The sequence below is a fragment of the Durio zibethinus genome, chromosome 11 (genome assembly GCF_047325235.1).
Source record: "Durio zibethinus cultivar Kanyao isolate XHJ-2024 chromosome 11, ASM4732523v1, whole genome shotgun sequence".
Taxonomy (NCBI): Eukaryota; Viridiplantae; Streptophyta; class Magnoliopsida; order Malvales; family Malvaceae; genus Durio; species Durio zibethinus.
The window spans coordinates 17,086,668-17,111,597 of record NC_143172.1 but is presented as its reverse complement, the minus strand read 5'-3'; the positions used below and the strand labels follow the sequence as shown (position 1 = coordinate 17,111,597).

The window sequence follows — 24,930 nt, the reverse complement described above, 5'->3', positions numbered from 1 at the left end:
AAATTAAATTTGAATAAAAATAACATTGGCTGGATCAGATCAAGATTGAGCTTTAAAAATCATAGTTGAAGACCAGAAATTGGACCTATTTTTAGCCATTTGTCGGGATTTCTAAAATTTTTTTGGGTCAGGTCATTTATTAAGATATTTTTATTAGTCTAAGCAAGCTCCGGCAGGCCCAAACTTTAGTGGGTTTATATTATCCAGCCCTCAGCACATATTCGTTTATTTTTCATTTGTGGACTGCCCTTAACAATCCGAACGCCGCCCGATCCATTTGCTAAACGTGCAGAGAAAAGAAAAACAAAAAAAAAAAAAAATCCCGTCCAAGCCTTCGACAGCAGCACAAGTAGCCGCGGGCAGCGTCGCAAGTACCGGCACTGAGATGTGGAATTTCATCAGGAGGCGCGACCCGAATATTCATTTCGAACGTCTACTTAAACCACTCATTAGCCACCGCCATTTCAGAACCCGCGCCGTTGATCGACAGAACGCATCCCCTACCGGTCTCTACGGTTTCGATCATTTGAAGTCCCCTAAAGGTTTCCAACGGTTTGTCGATGACGCCATTGAAAGGTAAAGAGTCATTTCAAATTGCTTCACGAACAACCTCAACCTTTTTAAAGATTTTGCATTGTCAAGTTTGGCTGCTTTGAACTTCAAAACTTCTGTGAGCTTTAAATAGTTAGTAGCCTACGTGAATAATTAGTTGTTATATGATTTTATGTTTGTTTCAAATTGTAATCAATTTATTCTTTTTACGGTTATTAGGTCCGGGGAGCTGGTTGATTATATAGCTGGCATGCCATCTTCGGCTGAAATCATCCGAGCCATGGATGAGATTTCGGACACAGTAGGTTCTTTGCTATATTCATATTTCTTTTCTTTGTTAATATCACTTTTAAGAAATGCCTTAAGTGAAAGTTTGATTTTGTAGGTCTGTTCTGTTGTTGATTCCGCAGAACTATGCAGACAAACTCATCCGGCTAGGTTTTTTTTTTTTTTTTTTTTTTTTTTTTTAAATTTTGAATGATAAGGTTAAACGTGTTTTTATCATTTTGTTTTACTTTTAATTATATATTATAAATTTTGTTGTTTCAGAGGATTTGTCCAGGAGGCTAACAAAGCGTCGATGAGAATTAATGAATATCTACATGTGAGGTGACCAATGATGTTAACCATAGGCGATCTATTTCCCTTATGTTTGTGATTTGTTAAAACAACGATAGGATTTTTTTCCATAATAGGTTATGGGGAATAATTTCTTTTGAGGAAAACTACATTGAACAAGAAAATTTTGATGTAGGATACTTGGTTAAAGTAGCATGTTTTGCATCAATTTTAAATTTCATGTGCATGGAGGATTTTTACGTGCTATTGGGCAATAACAGCTTTGTTGTGTTTTCTTGTCATTACAGTTTCTTAATACAAATCATACTCTTTATAATGCGGTGAAAAAGGCAGAGCAAGATGGTCATTTGCTTACAGAGGAAGCTCATAGAGCTGCTCTCCACTTACGTATTGACTTTGAGAAGGGTGGCATTCATCTCCCTTCTGGTATATATCCTTTTGATACTGTCAATCAGTTATGTTGAACTTATTTTTCCTCTTTAGGGACTAAAATGTAAACATCCACTTGGTATTGCAGGAAAATTAGATAGAGTGAATCAGCTAAATCTAAATGCTCTTCAGCTATGCAGGGAGTAAGCACATTACCCTTTTTCTGGTGTTCTGTCTACATCTTAGTAGCATTACCACAATATTATTGGAGCAGGTGGCTACTGGATTTTGATTTGTAATTTGTATGCTATCGCATCCTCCCAGGTATGGTGAAAATATTATTACTGACCCAGGTCATGTGGATATATTCCCAGCATCATGCATCCCAAGACAAATACAACATCTCCTTAAGCCTATCTATCGCCTAAAATCCGGAGTGTCAAAGGATTCATTAGGCTCATTAGATGATGAACAAGCAAAGGGTTTCCAGATCATAACAGAGCCACGTACTCTATTCTCCGTTTTACAATTGACAGCAGATGATCAGGTAGCTTTCATCATTTGGATCCAAGAAATCAATGACTCTTTTCTGCATTTTGTTAAAATTGAGACTTGCACAATTAGCAAAATCAGTGTTCCAGCCGCGAGATTTTGACAAATAACATCATTCAGTTATTCCTATTTATATGTTCTCTCTAATAAGTTTACTTAGGCAAAACACTGAGTTTCCTTTCTTTTTTTTTTTTTTTCTAAGAGTAGAGGAGAATTTTAAAGGGTATCATTTAATTATTGTTATTTGCAAATTGTAGTCTTGTAGAAGTAACAAAGTCTACCACTTCACTTACTTTCTCAGGTTAGGAAAATGGCATATTTGAAAGGTAACTCTGTCCCGCATGCAAACCACGAAGTTCTTGATAAACTTATAGCTTCTAGACATGAGCTTGCTCAGGTAATTTATAATCATGTATGTAGTTTGGCAAAGAGCAACAATGAAATTGTATTTTATATAGTGTGATGATTTGATATGGCAATCACTTAATGACTATGTGAATGTTTTCAGAATGTTGAATGTATTACTATAAGATATTTCTAAACTTTAAAAATTGAAGAAGTCACCCTGAAATTGGATTCTTAAACTTGTTTAGTTTTTCTATGTTGGTTGAAGTCTAAGAAAAAGTTTGAGGCTAGTTTAGGAAGATAATATCTGTAACTGGACTGGAAGATGATGTGTTTTACTGGCAAGTTCAGGATCTACTTCTAGGTTAAGGTCAATGTTCATGTTTCAGGATTAGATATTCTTACATTAGCAGCGTACTTTATTTGCCTGGTTATATTGATAACTCAACATTCATTTTTGAAGTTTCAATCTTCCTATTATCAAGCAATTAAATACGTACCTTCTGGAATTTGCCGTAGTATTTTAGCAACTTAATTTTAATTTATCTAAGGAGAAATTTCGTACTTGATGAGAAGGATATTTGAATGGCTTGGTTGTAAATGGTTGCAGCTATATGTGTAGAAATAAAAAAACCTGCTGTAATTATAATGTCAAAATGAAAGTTGTTTGTGAGTAGAATGCTTTTACATTATTTTTACGGTTTATAACAAATTTTCTGATCCATGTACTAATTGAAAAATTTTAATGAATTCTTATGATTTATGAGCCATTAGTTTGTTCCTATTGAATGATACAGATAATGGGGTGTAAATCCTATGCTGAATTTGTAATGAAACTAAACATGGCTTCATCACCAGAGGTGGTAATTTCTTTTTTGCTTGAGATGAGCAATATGGTCAAACCAAGTGCTGACAAGGTATGACAGGTTTCTTGTTAGTACTTGTGAGGTGTGAAGTTGTTGAACCCATAGGTGGCAGTAGATTCTATTGCTATTTCCTTACGTTACTGATTTGTCATTTTTCCTGCAGGAGTTTAAGGCAATTAGAAATTTGAAGAGAGATGTATGTGGTCAAAGATGTGTAGATCTAGAACCTTGGGATGAGCCATACTATACGGCAATGATAAAGTCTTCTGCCTACAATTTGGACTCCTCTGTAGGTTATAAACTTCTATCTGTGTTGCTTACAATTTATAATAAGCAAAGTTCTATTTCACTTATGTTCATTGACTGGTGACTTCTTAAAGTTCCAGTTTTTTCTTTTTAATACTCTAGGTTCTCTAAGTCTTTTTGTTCCCAATATTGTGGCAGGTTGTGGCATCATATTTCTCTCTGCCACAGTGTATTGAGGGCTTGAAACTGCTGGTAAAGTCACTATTTGGTGCAAACTTTGATAGCATTCCCATGGCACCTGGTGAATCATGGCACCCTGATGTGCTTAAAATGTGCCTTCATCATCCTGAAGAGGTATGTACTTCGATGATTAAAAAGTGTAGACTAGTTTGAAAAGTATCTTCACATTGTGAAAGATACTACTGACACAACAGACTGCATATATTCTGAGTTCATACTTTTATCCTCCATGAGTAAAGGATCCTGTTAAAATGTTTAATTCTTTTTTTTTTCAAAGCTTTTCTTGCCTCAACTATTTAAAGTTCTTTAATTTTCCTGATACCTGTAAGTCCTAATTTTTGGTTTTCTATGGTGATATTTGCCTTGAATACATTCTTTCACTAGTTGCTTTCTACTTAACTTCTGATGCTGGAATAGACTTGCATTTGTTCTTTGGAGGGATCTGAAGTTTTTCTTTTTCATTTGTGATTCTGAATTCTTGCCATTCTGGAGACCATCTACTTTATTCATCTTTTTGTAACAAAAAGATGCTGAATAAAGAAAATGTAGATGCTTCCATTACAAGTTTATGCATGTTGGAATATGTTTCTGCAGATTTTTCTTTTCTTTTTTTTTTTTTCTTTTCATTTGTATTACAGCATTATAGTCAGGCATTATGCATTTGCTTCAGGGTGACCTAGGGTATCTGTACCTTGATCTGTACTCGAGGAAAGGCAAATATCCAGGCTGTGCCACTTTTGCAATTAAAGGGGGACGAGAAATTTCTGACACCGAATATCAACTCCCTGTATGTAAATAGAGTTATAAGCATTGGTCAACTTTGTTTGCATTCTTTTTTCTCTCTTTCTAGCACTTTGTTATATTTCCATTTAAACAAATCTTCTCAGTCGAGTTATCTTAAATAAAATTCTTTTGCTCTCCTTATTCACTTATCCTGAAAATTCTTTTTTGGTTTAAACATTAGTTTCTCTCAAAGTTTACTTTTATAATCGTATTTTTGCAGGTTATGGCCCTTGTTTTTAATTTTTCAAGGCCTCATGATTCATCAACTGTGCGGCTTAATCATGGTGAACTGGAAACTTTATTTCATGAGTTCGGACATGCTCTTCATGCATTGCTCTCAAGAACGGTAGTTTGTTGAGACTTTACCACTAAGAAAGCTCACTATCAGTCCTTATCGTTATTATTGTAATCTCTTTTGGTTATTCATGTAGGATTACCAACATTTTTCAGGCACTAGGGTGGCTCTTGACTTTGCTGAGACACCTTCGAACCTATTTGAGTGAGTGGAATGTTGTAGTTACTGCAGTAATATCGTTATGCTTTTTTTCATAGCCAGCAAAACTAAACTAGCTTTGAGAATGTATGAGTTGAAAGAAAGCAAATATGCATGATTATACTGTTAAAATGCATGTGTTCCTTTTCCCTCAGAGGGAGAGATGTATGTGTGGTCCATTTTGACATTGGTGCAATCTTATATGTGGCCCATTTTAAGTTTTGAGATGTCCCATTTTGTTGTTACCAACCTGATCTTTGGAGAGGGAGAGAGAGTGTGTGCATGTATATGGTGCATTTTAATATTTTTAACTTGTGTCCAGTACCTTATCATCACCTGATGCTGACAGTGATTTGATAATTCTTCTAGGTACTATGCTCGGGATTACCGAGTTCTGAGGAAATTTGCTAGACATTATTCAACTGGAGAAGTGATACCTGAGAAGTTGGTTAAGTCACTGAATGGTGCAAGAGACATGTTTGCAGCAACTGAATTGCAACGTCAGGTCTATCTAGTCCTCTGAATGAATCAGCATATATGTTTTAAAGTACATTTAATGTATGGATAAAGGAATTCACCAGGCTTTCTGTTTTTCATTTGGCATTCATTAGATATTTTATGCTTTGGTTGACCAAACACTTTTTGGGGATCGGTTACCTGAGCCAAGAGATACTTGTTCTATTGTTGCACATTTGAAAAGACAACACAGCAATGAGAAGCATGTGGAGGGTACACATATGCAGATACGATTTAGTCACTTTCTCACCTATGGTGCTGGTAATATTTATAATCATAAATTTGTTAATGCATACATATTTTAAGTATAATTTTTGTCTTCTTTCATACATAAAATCATAAATATGAGTTCAAATGCCATATTATATCACAAGCTCAAGGGGTTGAATGCAGCTACTTTTTATAAATCTCAAAATAAGGCACTGGGGCTCCTCAATTTGTGTGTTTGCATGGATGTTTAATGAAGTTGCATATTTTGCATATATGATCCTTTATGTTTAGAATTGTGCACCTAATGTGAAATTTGAGGTTAAAATATGTCTGCCATAATATAAACATTGCTATAATGCTGTAACCATCACTGTATAGTTCATCACAAATCAATGAAGAAAGAAATAACGAGTTTATGTATCATATCCTAGTTCTTATTTGAGCAACATAATACATCTGATCTGTTTGCTACTTCATTATTAGTCCTGTGCATGAAAATGTAATATTGCTTTTTAAAATTGACTTAGGTTTCCTAGCTGCTTTCTTTAAGCTCGGCATGATGAATTTTGAAGTGATAATTTCAGTGTGATTACTTTTTGTTTGATGATTTTTGGTTTTCAATTTGGTAGGTTATTACAGCTACTTGTATGCCAAGTGCTTTGCTGCAACTATATGGAAGAAGCTATGCCAAGAGGATCCTCTGTCACTTGCAACCGGAACTGCACTCAGAACAAAACTTTTGCAGCATGGAGGAGCCAAAGAACCGGCTGATTTGTTGACTGATCTAGTGGGGGATGGCATTATAAGGTATCATAATGGAGGGATAGTTCCTGATATCACAAGTTGTTTGGAAGAAATGAAGCTGTCGGGCGAAAGGAGTTTATATTATTGATTTTTTTTTTTTAGCAGCTGATTCTGCAGCTGTGCCTTGTACGTCGTCATTGCGATGGAACATGTTATTTGGGGTAAGATTTTATTTATTTAGGGCTCCTAGCAATTTCTGATGGAAATTATTTGTCGATAATAAATTATAATTGACTGCTGTTTAATTCATTCCAATCAAATGTAGTAGACATTGTCAAAGTCAGTCAATCAATTTTGGGTGAAAGCTATCAGGCATCGGGTAGTCACTGAAATGGCAGTGTAATGAACCGAAACTGCTATGAAACATCCCAAATTCCCAATTATATTCTACGATGATGAATCACCTTCGAAGATTATGTATTACTGTCAATTTGGAATTGACCATTGGCAATCGAGATATTCAATTTTAATATGGCATTTGTAAGATTTACATGAGGCCTGACATAAATCCAAGCAAGATTTAACAATCAAGGGCATTGGGGTTAGAAATGACGACAGCTTCGGAAGTAATGTGGGTCGCTACTTATAAGTCTCTGCAGGCCGTTTTCTTTCAACAGCTACTACCCATTCCCAGATGATGGAATTCACTTTTTCTGGCTGCTCATCATGGGGGCAATGGCCTGAAACGTTTAAAATGGGAAGCAATAAAATTTTGCCAGAACGAGGGAGGGGCAAGATAATTGAGATAGAAAAGCTTATTACCGGCATCCAATTCCCTTATTACAAGCCCCGCACAATGCTCTTTGAGCATGGCTAGTTTGGCCTTGGAGTCTGACAGTGGGTCTTTCATTCCCTAACAAGATATACCGATTGAAATGCTCATATGAGTAACCAAATCAACCAAACCACAAGCCATAGAGAGAGATTAATAACTTCTTTTCCATATAGAGGGAATTTACCTGCACAATTAGAGTCTTTTCCTCGTATCCTTCCAAGAGATAGTTCAAAGGGATTGAGAGGTCAAAACTGAAAATACTTTCCAGGACCGCTACCACACCAGGATCATAGGACTCGAGTATGTCAAGATCACTTTTTAGGGGGCACATAATTAGTTCCTACTTCCACTAAACAACATTTTGTGGTTTTGTGTATAGTGTGTGTGTGTGTGGGCATGCTCATGCAGTTCAAACAACAGAGAGGATACTGCTCTCAGCATTTCGTTAATAAGCCAATCATCAGCTCGCTTGGTTTTCTGCAAAAGTGAAAGGCCGCTGAACTAAGTCAGGCTAAATGCAAAATGAAAAGAAAAATAAGAACGCAGGAAGCATCAATAAAATCCTTACAGTTGGGTACAAATTTTTAACTATGTTCCTGATATTCAACCTCAAATAGAATAAAAGGAGTTGAGCACCCAGTCCTGCAGCACCTGAGGTTCGCCTCTCCTGAAAAATTTATATATTGAATATCAAATGCTGGGGATGATAGTTAAGACAGTTATTTGATACTAGGCTATTTCTCAAAACCGCAAGAGTAAATCAAAACTTGTCTTTTAATACCCTTATTTAGTTTCCACTCAACATAATAAGAGTAAAAATAAACATGGGCGACAAACATAAATTGCCAAATAATAACCAAGTTGATGGTAGACAGGTACAATTTCTCAGCAATAGCTGACAAAATAGATAGCTTCAAGAGACAAACTAGTAAGCACATACGTCATAATTCATAAAAAAAGGTTAGATACAAATTGACATCAGAAAACTTGTCAATTATTTTGCCGGACTTACATTAGAAAATCGCTGAGAAGAAAATCCAGGAATAACGTTGCCAGCACTGTTGATAAGGATGACAGACTTGACCAAAGTAGGCCAGAGACTAGCAACAATAGCGACAAAATAACCTGGAGATATAAATAAATAAGTATAAGACCAACAAAAAGAAATAGTAACAAATTGTTTAGTCAAACAGATAAGTTACTTTCAGACAGAGAGGAACAGATTGTATGGGCACTTTAGGAAAGGTACGATGTAGCTTAGAGTTGATAACATACCACCTATTGAGTTCCCTACTAGATGCATTGGCTCACCCACAACTTCAATGATAAAATCTCTCAGCAGTTCAGCCCACAGGAGTTCAGTATACACAACATTGGGCTTTTCTGATTTGCCAAATCCTAACATTGTAACGGCCCAGACACGGTTTCCACCTTCAGCTATGCCATTTATATTTTCACGGTAGTGCTCAAGAAAGGCACCAAAACCATGCACAAGAAGAATAGCAGGACCTTCATGGCCAACTACTGTATACTGGAAAAAAAAATGTTGGTTATAATGATAAGTTACAGAATTTATAACCCAGCCAAAGTAAAGTACTTAAAGTATATCAAGAATGAATAAGATTTCTCATCCTATCAGAAGTAATTAATCACAAAATAAACTACACTGCAGATTTAAATTCCAAAGGTATGAATTAGATGTCAACAGCAAACCTGAATTAGATGTCCACGCCATCTCCAAATCCGTACAGAGTACAGTCCTTCATTAGTTAGTTGATCTTTTAGAGCCAAAAGCCAAAACCACTGCCACCAAAATCAACTGTAATGCTTTAGAAGGCCTTGCACTTAAAATTGTCTATCAAAACCTAAGAAGAGAAAAAAGCTTTCAATGAAAATCATACAAAGAATAAAGCTGTTCAGAAGAATCGTCAATTAAGCATTTCTATTTGTACAAATATCAATGTAAAGTAGCAATTACCTCCATGGAGCATACAGCATCAGCTGCTGCAGCAACAGTGGCTGCAGAATATCCAAATGGAGATAGAAATCCAGCATTTCGTTCTTTCTCATACATGACAGCTTCATAATGCACTCTCCTTCTAGATATGATGCCAAGACAAAGAGCAGGGCCAAAAAGTGAAGTAAAAGAAGCACCATCACGAGTTTCAGCATTTCGTAGCCTTTTGTGTACCCTACAACGAAATCAATGCAAAGGACATTTAGATAATTTAAACATGATGACCACATGAACTTGTCCATATCATCCTTCAAATTACATTCTTCCCATTTCACACAAATAAAATACAAACTGACAACATATACTAGGAAACCACAGGTTAAGACAAATTCATTTTGCATAATCAAAATCCTCTAAACAGGTCAAGCACAAAAAAAACCTAAACATCCTCACAAATATCTTAAGGCCCAACTAAATTGAATTAGGTGGTGTAAATTCATCACATACTCTTGCCAGTCATCTCGAGCTGTTCCCTCCAAATATCTCAAGTATGCAGCCAATGCATTCAACACAGAGTTTGTTCCACCTCCAACAACATCACCTTTTTGTGTAACAAAAACGGATTTATCTAGTCTCCTTCGCATGCTTTTGGCAATCAAACTGTTTCCGTTGGTTCTTGATGGTTTTGACAAATTCTCCTTCAATATGACTTCAGCTGGCATCTCATTCATCAAATTCCAACTCTGTTTTGATTTGCCTGATTTATCTTTGATAAATTCCTTAAGATCACTAAAAGTAGGTAGATGACCTGATTCATATTTCAGCTATTAGGTTCCATAGCCATAATCACAATCGCATTAAAAACCTTTGCAAAATATCACTACTGCATGAAAACATTTAAAATAGGCCAATTGTGGACAAATATAAGCATTAATAGCTTTTAATATTACCACCAGAACTTACCCCAGTCCAACTCTGTTTCTACAGCAGATAATGTTGCCAGAGGAAGAGGCGAGGTTGGTAGCAACTTAAGTTTTTTAAAGTCATTATATGATGTAGGCAGGTCCTTCAGATTCTACATAACACATTGTAAGTATACAATGAAAACGTTGGAAACAGAAAAATATAAAAAATCTATCCTTACATACAATGCAAGAGTTTCACCTAGCTATGTAAAAAAATTCAAATAACAGAATTCGAAAACATGACCACCTTAACATGATAGAATGGAGTCCTCCACATGACAATATCGGGATTCCCATCTGAAGACGAAGACGTTTCCAATGTATCCTTGACAACTCCAATCATCTTACGCATTTCATACTCTACCTCCTCTTCAATAAACACATCCGTAGCTTGCAGCTGTTCATATACTCGGCGATACGTTTAACAAGAATAAGTCAAAGAAGGCTTGAAATTTCTTTTTTTTTTTTTTTTTTGGTTACATAAGAAAAATTGTTCTATGAAAATAACCTCTTTTACAAGCTCTGCAATGACATTTTCAGCACTCCCGAATCGGATCATCAAGTTGGAGCCTTTTCCCTTCAAAGAGTTTCTCAAATCTTCCAAAGCGAAGAGAACTAGTTCCAGCAGTTCATCAGAATAACCTGAATACAGTAAAATAATTTCGAATTTAAAAAAATTTCGGAAAATTGATATTCACTAGGCGAATCTTAATTCATAATCTTATAAAGAAAAGTAGAAAAAAAAAAAAGTAAAGTTGGGCAATAAATGAAGGAGAAAGACTTACGAGAAAGAATGCGGTGATCGAAGACATAGAGGGGGAGAATAGAACGGTGCATTTGAACGGCCGCGGAAAGCGCGGGGTGATCGTCGAGGCGGAGATCGTGTTTGAACCAGAGAATGGCAGAGTCGGAATGGGTGTCGGTTCTTCGTGTTCGAGCAGAGAGCGAGCAAATGCAGGAGGGGCGTGGGGTTGAGCGAGGAGAGAAGAATGGAAATGGCGGGAAAGGGAGAGGGAGAGGGAGAGAGCGGGGAAAAGTGAGGAGAGGCATGGGTATAATGAGGGCAAGTGATAAGAGACACAGAGAGAGCGATGCCGTCCATTAAAATTAGCAGGGAGATATTGGAAGGAAAAAGGGGAGAGAGAGTTAGGTTAGGACGAAGAAGAGGGACTGCTGGGGCTTGGCATGGTTTGGATTTAACTGGAAAAATAAAATCTGGAATTGTTGTGGCGGAGAATTAAGTTTGGAAGTTTTTTTTTTTTTTTTTTTTTGGGGGGGGGGGGGTGAGAAACAGAAAGAAACCAAATCAGCCAAAACAGGTTAATCAGGTGGTCACTGCTCGACAGCCTCCATTTTCCAAAACGGCGCGTGATCATTATTCACTGCCTTTGGTGCGTAGGCGGGAATTCGAATGTTTAGTATTTTTACTCTTAAAAAAGGGGAAATGCTAGGTCAGTCCACACCCTCTTTCCATGCATAAAAAACCACGTTTCCTCTTCTATTAAATTTCAAGTAGGTCTAAACATAAATCTTTACCTTTTCGGATCAAAAATAAAATCTTAACCTTTTGGATTATATTAGTAGGTTATTCCTTGATCATATTGTACTCCTCTCTCATCATTTTAATAACACTTACTTAATGATGAACTTTCTCTCAATTTAGCATTTCTCCTCAATTTTTATGTTCCTTAGCTACTATCATTGTTCTCCCTTTATCCTTTTAATATTCTTAAAAAATAGATTACATTTTATAGAAGAAGACGAAAGAAATTATTGTGATGAAAGTAACAAGAAATAGGTAGGCAATCTTTTTACAGTTCCACTTGACCCTTTCTGGCTTTCAAAGTGAAGTTCCTTCTTACAAAAGTGCTTACCTCAATTAAAAATATAATCAATTGAGTTTAAGTTAATATAATATTATATTTAAAATTTAGTTCGATTTAAAATATAAGATTTAAAATTTGATTCGAATTTAATTAAGTTTTATTTTTTTAACTTAAATTTGATTTGATATAAAAATCAAGTTACTTAAATTTATTTGATTAAACTCGATAATATGTAAAAAAAGTTTAATTATTATATTTAATAAAAATTTAATTATTTGTACTCAAACACGAGTTCGAGTTCGAGATATTTTATTAATTAAAATAATAAAAATACATTTAAATATAAAAATTCGATTAAACTCGTAAACTATTTCAACCGGATATAAAAATAGTCGATTTCAACTTTATCGATGAGTCAAACTACTTAAGCTTAAGCTTGACTCGATAATAATCGAACTGAATTCGAATGTTATTTTAATCGAATCTAAATAACTTACTAATACTAATGTATCATTTACACATCTAACCTTAACTAAACACTTTCAGAAAAGAATAAAAAATAAAGGGGGCGCAAGCATAAATACTAGAATTTGGGGGGAGAGACAAGATATATAACCAAAAATCCAGAAACACAAAAAATGAAGCGCACGCTGCACGACATCAGTGTAACCAACTAAAACTGAAAATGGCACTACGAATCCACACTCAATCTTCTTTTACTAACCGACTCTATCAGTGCTACTCCGTCTTTCCAAAACCCGATTTTTTAATCAAATCGCAGAAGCCAACAGTCGACGCCGAGCCCACTCCTGAGCCCACCTCCTCGCCCAAGAAGCCCGCCGCATTGGGCCAAAGGTTTGGCTCCTCCGTTTCTTCACCCTCGCCCTCCGGCAAGTCAAGCGTAAGTGTCACGGGTCGAGACTCAAGCTCTGAACCCTCGCGGCTCCGGGACCTGGGCATTCACCCTTTCGGCGTCCCGAATCAGTCTGACCGCCACGGTTCACACCCTTGTGAGGTATTGTCCGCTTTGGCCCCCCTGACCTCACGGTTTTGTCCTTCAAAAGGTACCTCACAAGGCGGAGATGGTGTGAACCCTTTTATACCCCAGTAACCCTCCTATTATGTTCGATGTGGGATTCAAGACTCTTCCTTATGTCTGTGACATTCTCCCTCACCCAACCTCGTGACGCCCTCGTCACAGAGGCTGGCCACCCTGCCTACCTCCCTCGAGGTACTTGGCGTGGATCGAATGGTTTAGGGCTGGCTCTGATACCACTTGTCACGGGTTGAGACTCAAGCTTCGAACCCGCGCGACTCCGGGACCCGGGCATTCACCCGACCTTAGACTCATAATTCGTGCGGCCTTAGGCTTGGAATCTCCTCCTTTATGCCTAAGTCAGCCTAAAACACAAGCGTGTGGGTACTAGAACAATGGGAAGGGCTGATTACGCAAGTTAAAGAGAAACAGGACAAGAAGACAGAATTCTGGAAATGCTCTTGTATTCACTGAAACAGAAGTGTTTGATGGTGTACAAATAAGGGTGGAACAGCCCTCTATTTATAGTTGAGGCTCCAGCTACAATTTAATGGCAAATCCCTAGAATAAAGGCTAAAATCATGAGATTACAATCAATCAGGATGCTGGCTCCTGATTTTCAGGGTCAACCAAATCTGCTAGGATGCTGCTGCTGATCCTGCCTGCTTCCAGAAGCTTCCCTTGCGTGTCCAGCACCTTGGGCCCTTCTGGATGTGGTGCGGGCAGCTTGTATGCCAGGCCTTGGTCTCATGGGCTAGCCTGCAAGTCGGGCGGACGTTCTGAGCTCGTCTGCTAGGCTTTGCACACAAATACCCGCCAGCACGCCTGGTCTACGGGCCTCAACCTCTGGCTCGCCTGCTGGTCTGCCTGATGTGCCTGGCGCGCCCGTCCAGGGCATGACATTCTCCCCCACCTGATTGTGTAACGCCCTCGTTGCGTCTTCTGCATGGTACTGCCTGATCTGGTCTCCGAACTGCCATAAGTCCTCTGCTGGTTCCCAACTCACCTCACTATCTGGAAGTCCCTTCCAGCGCACCAAGTACTCATGTCTTGGCTGATAGTTCTTCCGTCTCACCTCTCGATCAGTTATGATGCTGTGGACCTCCTTCTCATATGAGGCCCTTGCTCCCAATGGCGCACGCTTCGACTCTGCCCGTCCTGGATCTCCCTCATCCTTATGGAACGGCTTGAGCATGCTCACATGGAACACTAGGTGTACCCTCGACTTGGGTGGCATATCTAGCTTGTAGGCAACCTTGCCTACCCTCTTGACTACTCGGAAAGGTCCCTCATACCTCCGGACTAGGCCTTTATGCAGCCCCCTGTGGCACACAATGGGATGCAGCTTCATCAACACCAAGTCTCCAACCTAGAACTGCACATCCCATTTATGCTGGTCTGCCCACTTCTTCGACCTCTTGGCCGTCTTATGTAAACAAACTCTGGCCAAGTCAGTTTGCTCTTGCCATGCCTTGGCAAACTTGTATGCTGCTGGATTCGACCCTGTATAACTTGCAGCAATCGAACCGAGTGTTAGTGGTTATTGCCCTGTCACAACCTCAAATGGGCTCTGGTTCGTTGCTTCGCTCCTTTGCAAGTTGTAGGAAAACTGCCCAATATCTAGCAGCTTTGGCCAGTCCCTTTGTGTGGCACTCACATAGTGCCTGAGGTAGACCTCCAATAGTCCATTCACTCGTTCTGTCTGCCCATCGGTCTGTGGATGCATGCTGGTGAAAAAGTTCAAGTCTGACCCCAACAGCTTGAACAACTCAGTCCAGAACCTGCCCGTGAACTGTCCGTCTCAATCACTAACAATGGTCTTCAGCACTCCCCAGTACTTAACAATGTTCTTCAGGAACAATCGAGCTGCCTCCTCGGCTGGGCACTCCTTGGTTGCTGGAATGAAGATTTCATACTTGGAAAACCTGTCCACCACTACCATGATGCTTCCAAACCTTTCTGCTTTGGGTAGACCGACTATAAAGTCCAGAGAAACACTCTCCCACGGTCGTTCTGGCACTGGCAATGGCTCCAAGAGACCCCCTAGTTTCTTGAGCTCCACCTTGTCCTGTTGGCACACAAGACAAGTCTTCACATAGGCCTCCACATCGTCCCTCATGTGCGGCCAATAGTACCGGTCCTCGATCAGCGCCAAGGTGTGACTCACTCCTGGGTGTCTAGCCCACATTGAATCATGACACTCTTGCAAAACTTCTTTGCAGAGCTTCCCGTGCTGCGGCACAAATAGTCTATTGCCCCTGGTGTACAGCAAACCATCATGCAACCAAAACCGCCTAGTCTTACCTTACTGGACGTACTCCATCAAAGCCTTGGCTGTAGGATCATGCGTAAGTCCCTTATTGATGTGCGGCACCAATGACCCCTCTGGTTGGCTAATGGCAGCAAGGTTAGCCTTCCTGCTCAGGGCGTTTGCCACTAGGTTCACCGGTCCTGGCTTGCACTCCATCTGGAAATCAAATTCTGCAAGAAAATCTTGCCATATCGCCTGCTTGGGGGACAGCTTCTTCTGCATCTGGAAGTAGCTGGTCGCCACATTGTTCGTCCTCACCACAAACCTCGACCCCAATAGGTAATAGCGCCAAATGCGCAAGCAGTGCACCACTGTAGTCATCTCCTTCTCTTGGATCGTGTACTTACGTTCAGTCTCGTTCAGCTTCCTGCTCTTGAACACGACTGGACGTCCCTCCTGCATCAACACGCCCCCTATGGCAAAGTCTGATGCATCCGTATGCACCTCATACGGCTTAGCATGGTCTGGCAAGGCCAAGACTGGCTCCTCGATCACAGCTCGCTTCAACCTATCAAAGGCTTCTTGGCACCCTGCGCTCCACTCCCATGCTCTCTATTTCTTGAGCAAGTCAGTCAATGGCGTGGCTATTGCTGAGTGACCTTTGATGAAGCGCATGTAGTAGTTAACCAGCCCAAGGAACGATCTCAACTTAGTGACCTTGGCTGGCGGTTGCCACTCCAGGATGGCATCTATCTTGCCTTCGTCCATGCGCATCCTGCCACCTCCCACTATGTGGCCAAAGAACGGGATCTCCTGCTGGGCGAATGAGCACTTCTTCCTCTTGACAAACAGTTTGTGCGCCCGTAACACCTCGAACACCTGTCTCAAGTGGTCTACATGCTTTCCCAAAGTCTAGCTATAGATCACAATGTCATCCAAATAAACCACAACAAACCGATCAAGGAATGACTAAAGTACCTTGTTCATAAGGGTGCAGAATGTTGCTGGGGCGTTCGTGAGTCCGAAAGGCATCACTAAGAACTCATACGAACCATACCGAGTGACACATGCTGTCTTTGGCTTATCTCCCTCCGCGATCCTGACTTGATAGTAGACCGACCTCAAATCCAACTTGATGAACCACCTTACGCTTCCAAGTTTATCGAACAAGTTCGCAATGAGTGGGATGGGGTACTTGTTCTTAATGGTCAGCTTGTTCAAAGCCCAGTAGTCTATGCACAGCCGCAACGACCCATCATGCTTGCGTTGGAATAGAATCGATGCACCATAGGGTGCTTTCGATGGCCTGATAAAGCCAGCATCAACTAACTCTTTGAGCTACTTCCTCAACTCCTCCAACTCTGGTGGAGACATTCGGTAAGGGGCTCTGGCTGGTGGCTTGGCCTCAAACACCAGCTCGATCTTGTGATCCACCTCCCTCTTAGGTGGCAGCTTGCTAGGCGGCTTTGCAGGCATCACATCACTAAAGGTCTTCAGCACCTTTAGCACCCCTAAGGGTGACTCGGTCTCCTTCTCTTTTGGCTCATCGTATTTTATGGCTGCCAAGAAGGTGTTTTCTTGTCTGCTTACCGCCTTGGTAAATTGGATGGCTGACACCACCCGCGACCCAACTCCAGACCCTCTCCTCAATGGTACTAGGCATTGGCACCGTGCATCCAAGATGCAAACACAATCAGTAAAAGGCACAAGGAGGGCGTTAATTCGAACAAGAAAATCCAACCCAATCACAAACTCATAGTCATCAAGGGGTATTACCTCAATGGTCTCCTTGCCTTTTCAGTCTCCAAGCTGTAACTTCACACCCCGTGCTACTCCAATGGCTGAAACTTTCTTGGAGTTCACCGTCTTAATGGTACCAGTCCCTTTCTGCACCTTTAGTCCAAGCTTTCGGGCTCCATCACCTGAAATAAAAAGATGTGAGATACCTGTGTCCACCAGTGCTCTCACCTTCTGACCCGCAACCATCAGATCCGCAAACATCAAGCCCTTTGGCTTGCGGCTCCCCTTACTTTGGACAGCATTCAGCACCAACGACCCAAGCTTTGCTACCCCTAACTCTGGCTCATCGTCAGACTCCTTGTCTACAGCAGCCAGCTTGCCCTTCTGTGGGTAATTACGCGCTATATGGCTCCCTCCACATAGGTAGCATGCTAGTGGCTCTCGGTCCCCTTTTGCTTTCCACTTGCCTGCTGGTGGCTTCCTCTCACCATCTTTGGTTGAACAGTCTCGGTCTCCATCCTTGGACTCTCGATCACGGTCCTTCCCCTTGGACTGCTTCTTCCGGTCCCTATCGTCCCTGCCCTTACCCTTGGGCTTGGAAGACTCGAACTTGTTCAGAGGCTTGAACTCTATCAAGGCCTCAGCAGTAGTCATAGCTTTAGCCAAGTCATGAACTCCTCTCTTTTGTAGCTCATGCTTCACCCACGGCTTCAGCCCATTCATGAAAGCAAAGAAGGCGTCTTTCTCGCCTAGATCCGAGATCTGTAGCATCAGTTCAAAAAATTTCTGGACATACTCCCTTATGTCCCCTTGCTGGCTCAGCTTGCGTAACTTTGCCCGCGCCTCATCATCGGCATACTCCGGGTAAAATTGTTCTTTGAACTCCTTTTGGAACTCTGTCCAGGTTCCAATCTTGACGCTCCCACACCTGACATCATCACACCTGCCCCTTCACTACAATAACGCTACATCAGTGAGATACATAGCAGCGGTGCTTACCTTTATCGCCTCGTCTTGCATGCCCATGGCCTGTAAGTACTGCTCCATACCCCAAAGGTAGTTGTCTACTTCCTTGGCCGCCCTAGTCCCCTTGAACTCCTTAAGCTTGGGGACATCCAATCTGGATCTGGACACTCCAGCAAACATGCCATTCCCAATGGCAGTCTTGCAAGTAATGAGCTCACTGGTAAGCTCCTCCATCCGCTGGCGCATGGCCTCCATGCCATCGCGCAAGGTCCGCACTTCAGCCTCCAAAGTCTGGTTCTTTTTGGTGAACACGTCCAAACGTTTGTTGAAAGCAGCTTTTAGCTCACTTTGGATCTCTTCCCTCATGGAGTCTAGCGATGCAATGTGAGTCTCTACTTCCTCAAGCTTCTCCCCCATGTCGCCCACGGTCACCTCCACCTTGGGCAGCCTACCGTCCATGGTAGACCAGATATCTCTAGAACTAGCTTTCTTGCCTCTTCCCCAGCCATGCTCATGGGCCTCTGGTTGTTGGCTAGCAACATCGCTTTGGGATGCCATCTCCTCAATCACGATCTAACCTGCACAACACAAACACGCAGAATCAAACTTGCTCTGATACCAACTGTCACGAGCTCCGACCTTAGACTCAAAATCCGTGCGGCCTTAGGCTTGGAATCTCCTCCTTTATGCCTAAGTCAGCCTAAAACACAAGCGTGCGGGCACTAGAACAATGGGAAGGGTTGATTACGCAAGTTAAAGAGAAACAGGACAAGAAGACAGAATTCTGGAAATGTTCTTGTATTCACTAAAACAGAAGTGTTTGATGGTGTACAAATGATAGAGCAGCCCTCTATTTATAGTTGAGGCTCCAGCTACAACTTAATCGCAAATCCCTAGAATAAAGGCTAAAATCATGGGATTACAATCAATTAGGATGCTGGCTCCTGATTTTCAGGGTCAACCAAATCTGTCAGGATGCTGCTGCTGATCCTGCCTGCTTCCAGAAACGTGTCCAGCACCTTGAGCCCTTCTGGATGTGGTGCGGGCAGCTTGTATGCCAGGCCTTGGTCTCATGGGCTGACCTGCAAGTCGGGCGGGTGTTATGAGCTCGTCTGCTAGGCTTTGCGCACAGATACCCGCCAGCACGCCTGGTCTGCGGGCCTCAACCTCTGGCTCGCCTGCTGGTCTACCTGATGTGCCTGGCGCGCCCGCCCAGGGCGTGACATAAGCAGCAGCAAGAAAAAGCAGAAAGGAAAAAGAGAGATGGCGTGGATAATAAGGCGGTCGCCGATCGAGAAACCTGCCATTGTGAGCAAAGAGGAAGAGGCTAAAGCCGAGGAACAGAGAAAAAATGAGAGTGCTTTTCTACTGGCGTGGTTGGGGCTTGGTGGACTCATTCTTGTGGAAGGCATTGTTCTTGCTGCTTCAGGTTTGTCTCCAAATTAACACTACATATTGTTCTTTTTGCTGTTTATATAAAGTTATGTTGTGCAGAGTGATTTCATTTTTGTACACATTTGGATTAGACATTTGAACCTGATTTTAAAATGAAATTGAAGTTCAATATTTATAGGAGAAACAATTCTTTATGTTTAAGAAATTTTTTGGACATCAAGTAAGTTAAGTAATCTTGTTGGATCATCACGCCAATGTAAAGATTATTGTGGTCAAATTAGTAAATTGGAGACTGGATTAAACCTTTGAAAATTGAAATCGCTGTATATCATGTTTCTTTAGACCAAGAGTCGACTTTAGTGTCGTCCAGCAAAGGGCAAGGAAGCTTAGTATTCCATAACAGGCTCACCATTTGATAAACCTTTGGTCGTATCTGATTAAAAAAAGCACATCAATGTCATCCTCCAATAGATGATGGACCGGGAACAATAATGTGATATAAATTTTTTTTTGCTGACTTGCTTCTTTTCCAATTGGGTTACCGGTTCTTAATAATTCGACATCATACAAAGATGTTTAGGTTCTTCATTCTTCAGAAGGATGTATGTAAAGATTCATCGCTTTTTGTTTTTGGTCCTGTACTAGGGTTATTATTTGCAACCTGCTTCATTAGAAAATTAGGGTCTGCTGAACTGCTTTGCTAGGCTTTTTAACCTCTAATAAATGTACAGTGATTACGATTGTTACAAAATGACAAAAAATAAGTCTACATTTCCATGAAGTTGGACATGTCAAACTATGAAAATGATTTCTGTTGGCATTTTGAAGCTATGAGTTGTGATCCCTGATAACTTATTAGCTGTTTTATGTTTACAGGCTTCTTACCAGAAGGGTGGGATAAGTTCCTTGTGAAGTACTTGTACCCATCTTTCACCCCAACTGTTGTCTTGTTTCTTGCTGGAACTGTAGCATACGGAGTGTTGAAGTACCTGCAAAATGAGAAACTTAAAGACCAAAAATAAATTGTTTATTGAATATTCTGATATTTCCATATTGTAAGAGTAAACACTGTCGTTAAAAGCAAGTGAGTATTTGTACATTTATGCAGGCTGTTCTTTTCAGTTTTACTGCTTCCTCGTGAAGAGAATTGTATTAACTGAGAACACAACAACGGAATTTTCCTGCAAGGAATGTTAACCATCCTTATTTGTGATCTGCTGAGGCAGCGTTATGTGTCTTAATTGGCAATTGAAGCAGCAGCAGCACAAAATTGTGTATCTCAATATATGCGACAGTTTTAATTAGTTTTAATTCTGTTATATGTCTGAATTCTTTGAAAGCATGTCTTAGTTCTTTGTTACATTTTTTTACCTGAAAAATAATCACACAATTTACAAGGAATATCCATATTTTGACAAATAGGATTAATAAATGCTTACTCTTTTATGGACAAGTGATACTCAATTTAACTCTTCAAATCCTGAAGACCATTTGTTTTTTTTTTTTGGGTTTCACTGGATGGATTTAGTGGAATTGTGGTTTTTATACATGTACTTGCTGCCAATGATGCATGGAAGCTAGATGCTATCTTCCGCTTGTTAGACTTAACAATCATAATTTTTGTAGATTCCATTATTTTTTTTTCTTCCTTTTTGTTGAAAGAGCAATCATCTTCGGGTGTATACACAAGTGCCCATGCAGTTGATGAATGTTAGATTTCTGGCCTGGAAAAACAAAAGGTGGAAGAAGTGTTCTCCAAATATAGATAATAAAGCTACTGTGTTCTTGGCATAGGCATATCTGAGATATTATGGTACATGGAAAGTTAAGGCTTTCGTTTTTTTTTTTTCTTCAAGGTAACCCATGAGTTTTGTTTTCTTGTTGTTATGCTGCATCCACGGTGTCATAGAAGAAAGAGTATTGAATCCACAGAGAGATTGGATAAACAACTTGGTGTGCATTAATATCTTCGAAAGCAAGTAGCTTAGTTGTCCATCATCCAGAACCATGCACACTTTTTTTTATGTTTGGAACAGTCTGATTATTCACCTGAGGCAAAGCACTAAATTTCACGGTGCTTGATATGATATTTCTCTCATGCTTTATGGAATTTATGTAACGTTATTGGTATTAACATCAATAAGGAACTATAACATCAGCTGTTTATATCGTTGTGTAATCTATTTCAAGCAGTCTTTTTTGGTTGATAAAGTTGTGCTGCTCCAATTATGTTGCATGAGGCAGGTATTTCCCCTGATTGGTTAATTCTTATCTTTTATTGTTTTACATATAGTTTGTACATTGTTTAGCTTTGCATAATTTACTTTGCAACGAGAAATGGTCCCTGCTTCTTTCCCATTGTAGGACATTAGGCAGTCAATGAAAACTTTGACTAGGTGGTTCCTCTTGTAACCACTTTCGTTTTCTTCTTTGATGGAGTATTTGGAATCATTATATTTTATTATTTCTGTTATTCATTTAACTATGGCTTTAGTCAATAGTTGCTGTCTGTTGGGTAATTGTAAATGCTGATAATGTATGACTGATAAGTTTTAATTTGTTTCCAATTACAGCATTGTCTAGCAGCATGCAGATCACCTTGGATTGATCACATAAGAGCTTATGCCTTGATGGCAATGGCCTCAATCTCCTGACGTATCCTGGTACGTAACATCAAGCGCTATACATTAAGAAATGAATGATAGACTTCAATTCAGAAATGAGCTAATAAGTAGTTTTATTATTTTTTTTTTTTTACCAAAAATTTTGGAGGTACAAACAGAGGGATGACTACTTAATAGAAACTTATAACATTAAAATATATAAATGGATTGCGGGTTTTTTGTTCGGATACTAGATTCTTATGAGAAATATAAAGATACGATTGTAATAGATTGCATAAAGGGAGTTCGTAACTTATTCCCATTGAACCAAAAAGGTAAATCCCCAGGGTGGAGGAGTGTATATCAGCCTTTCTGACGGACATCCATTCTTTAATATGCAAATGCCTCTTTTCTTCTAGTGTGCCGATTAAAAGCCTGGAATCACTATAATTTCTCATTGTTCTGGATGAGTTAGTTTATGGACTACCTACCAGTTGTTTTATTAGGTCTCATCATGATTTAACTCCACAAGGTGGTGCAAGATTCGAATTTAGTCGGCATATTTTAAGTCCCATTTTGTCCTGGCTGCGTAAGAAGGATCTCTGTTTTCTCTGTTGCTTATGTTTACTTTCACTTGTCTATCTTAATTCCTTGATCTGTTGGAGCATTAGTTTCCCCACTCTTTTTACAATTTCTCCTCTTTCCCCTTCTTTCATATTGACTTCTACGTTTTTTTTTTTTTCTCTTCTCCTGTTTCTTGATCCTAGCACAGAGCTTCAGCTTAATAATGTGGAATAATTGCTTTTTTATTCTATTACAATATGTAAATAGCACATAAAAACTGAAAAAAAGGGATAAATTAGTAAACAGGCAATGCTCTACGTCCTTTGTCCTGCAGCTATGAAGATGCTTATCAACCTCCTAAATCTACGGAGTTTTAAAGCTCTAGGAAATTTATACTGATGCATAATGCATTTAATTGCTTGAGCCTACCTTTTATTTTGGTGGACTTTGTTCATTGATAGTCATCAGCTTTCACACATAATTGTCCAGTTGTATATTAGAAGCAAAATTTATTATCATTTTCTTTTTTCTGGTAAGATATTAATGTCAGTAAATGGGCAGCCAATGTTCTTGTATTGATGCCTTTTCTCTTTCAGCTGTCTCTCACAGTTTATCTATTTATGCTCTTTTTGACTAGAATTGCTCTCAGAAATATTTTCTTTGGTTCTTGGTAATGGTGACCTAGCTGAAAACTAGAGAAGGAAAATTTTCTCCAGCGTATAATGAAAAATATTATGCAACGGCCTCACTTTACTATTGTAGGCACAGAATTGAGTAAATAACTTTGACCATTGATTTCTTCACACACAGAAAAAAAGCTCTCGTCATTGATTTATGCTTTCTAAAGGACGGTTTCAAAATTAGGAAGTTCCCAAAAAAAATGTTGCATTGGGGCTTTATCTAAAGCCCCAATGCAATCACGACAAAATATTGAGTTAGCAATACAATCAGATGCTATCCTATATATTCTCTACTAGGAAAAGATGCAATGGCAAGAGTTGCAGGCATAATCTTGAGGGGACAAGATTGAAGGCCAATGGCTATTCTATAATCAACTAGTTATCTTATGTGGATGTATTTTATGTCAGTATCTGGTCTTCATCGATGTATTTAGCTTTCACAATTTGCAATTGTCCTTTACACTGTTAAACAATTGTGCAGAGACGATGTGGGCTCAGCTCTACCTGATGACTTTGTATTGCACAGGTTTAATCAGGAGTCAGAAAATGCATCAATCAAAACTGAAGCCAGAAAGTTTGGTCAGATGGTTTGCAGATGGGCATTAAAGGATGGATGAATCCACAACAAGCAACAGAGATGCACAATAAAAGATCCACGTCTCCACCCTCCCAACAAGTCTGGTAAACTGGTTTGGAGATCGGCAATTAAGCTCTTAATTGGATAGTTGAGGCTTTAAAGTATTGCTTATCAGATTGAGAATGCAATGCATATTGATTACTTATGATTTAGGATCATTATGCACCCTACTAAATAAAGCAACATAGTGTTAGTTAACATATGACAGCACACTAGTATTCGTCTTGTCAAGATGAAATTGAATTGTGTTGCAGAAAATTGTAAGCAATGTTGTTGTTTTACCCTAGAAACTACCCGGAGATCATTAAATCCATGAAATTGTTACTTGAAGATTTACTTGTTTCTTTTGATATGGTAATTTGTACTCAATTAACTAAAGATGTGAATCAAAGCTATCTGAATTGTCAAAGATGATGCTTTTTTGTTGTCCCTACCAGTGCATCCCAAGATCATGCTTTTTTGGACCACCAAATCATTAGTTAACCACGTACCACTTGGTTTCAGTTGCTCCAATCCGATTGAGTGTTAGGCTAACTGTGTCACTTCACCAAAGTTGGGAGAAAATTGCATGACAAGAGCCTTGGAGGTCCCCCTCTTCTAATTATTGCTCCTCTTCCTCTTTCAATGCTAAATGCTAATCAATTTGCGCCAATTCTTTTTTGGTTTTTAGATTTTGATTCTTTAAAAGGGTAAATCAAACATATTATTGACCATAAAGTAAAACGAAAAAAAAAATGCAAGAAACAATTGAATAGGTGATTTTTTTTTTTTTTTGCCTCCATCTTTTTTAACTTGTCTTTGCTTTTCAAACGGGTAAACTCACAAAACTTGTTTAAACCAGTTTCAACCACTCGCCCAAAATGATTTAAAAAAAAAAAAAGTTGTCCTCTTTATTCCATAACATGTTGCATTTTACGCATTAAACAGTCTAAATTGGATAATCGTGAGTTTTATAAAAAGTGACTCTTTTTTAACTATAT

The 24,930-nt window shown here is 39.5% G+C and overlaps 3 protein-coding genes across 7 annotated transcripts; 2 read left to right on the top strand and 1 right to left on the bottom strand.

The window, feature by feature from the left end:
- Positions 1–261: 261 nt before the first annotated feature.
- LOC111289717 (Zincin-like metalloproteases family protein) lies at positions 262–6,857 on the top strand. Of its 5 annotated transcripts, XM_089768111.1 has the most exons (18): positions 262–576; positions 772–853; positions 938–990; positions 1,102–1,156; positions 1,419–1,557; positions 1,649–1,703; positions 1,825–2,047; positions 2,354–2,449; positions 3,195–3,314; positions 3,427–3,552; positions 3,708–3,863; positions 4,420–4,536; positions 4,753–4,878; positions 4,964–5,031; positions 5,395–5,530; positions 5,637–5,802; positions 6,381–6,558; positions 6,658–6,799. In XM_089768111.1, the coding sequence occupies exons 1-18, from the start codon at positions 386–388 to the stop codon at positions 6,662–6,664; spliced, it is 2,094 nt and encodes a 697-aa protein (XP_089624237.1). In that variant the 5' UTR covers positions 262–385; the 3' UTR covers positions 6,665–6,799. The 5 variants fall into 5 exon arrangements, with proteins under 5 accessions (XP_089624237.1, XP_022736714.2, XP_022736718.2 ...); XM_022880977.2 differs by having other exon boundaries at positions 269–576; positions 6,381–6,857; XM_022880979.2 differs by lacking the exon at positions 2,354–2,449 and having other exon boundaries at positions 263–576; positions 6,381–6,857.
- Positions 6,858–6,909: 52 nt separating this feature from the next.
- LOC111289719 (DNA photolyase) lies at positions 6,910–11,593 on the bottom strand. The gene is made up of 14 exons (XM_022880986.2): positions 11,038–11,593; positions 10,761–10,894; positions 10,500–10,649; positions 10,251–10,362; positions 9,795–10,095; positions 9,309–9,522; positions 9,044–9,133; positions 8,606–8,861; positions 8,343–8,455; positions 7,899–7,997; positions 7,760–7,807; positions 7,515–7,625; positions 7,318–7,408; positions 6,910–7,235 (listed from the first exon to the last, which is right to left on the bottom strand). The coding sequence occupies exons 1-14, from the start codon at positions 11,300–11,302 to the stop codon at positions 7,135–7,137; spliced, it is 2,085 nt and encodes a 694-aa protein (XP_022736721.1). The 5' UTR covers positions 11,303–11,593; the 3' UTR covers positions 6,910–7,134.
- Positions 11,594–12,578: 985 nt separating this feature from the next.
- LOC111291019 (protein LPA2-like) lies at positions 12,579–20,770 on the top strand. The gene is made up of 3 exons (XM_089768110.1): positions 12,579–12,972; positions 19,301–19,500; positions 20,343–20,770. Exons 1-3 carry the CDS (start codon positions 12,764–12,766, stop codon positions 20,486–20,488), a joined length of 555 nt encoding a protein of 184 aa, XP_089624236.1. The 5' UTR covers positions 12,579–12,763; the 3' UTR covers positions 20,489–20,770.
- The last annotated feature ends 4,160 nt before the right edge of the window (positions 20,771–24,930 follow it).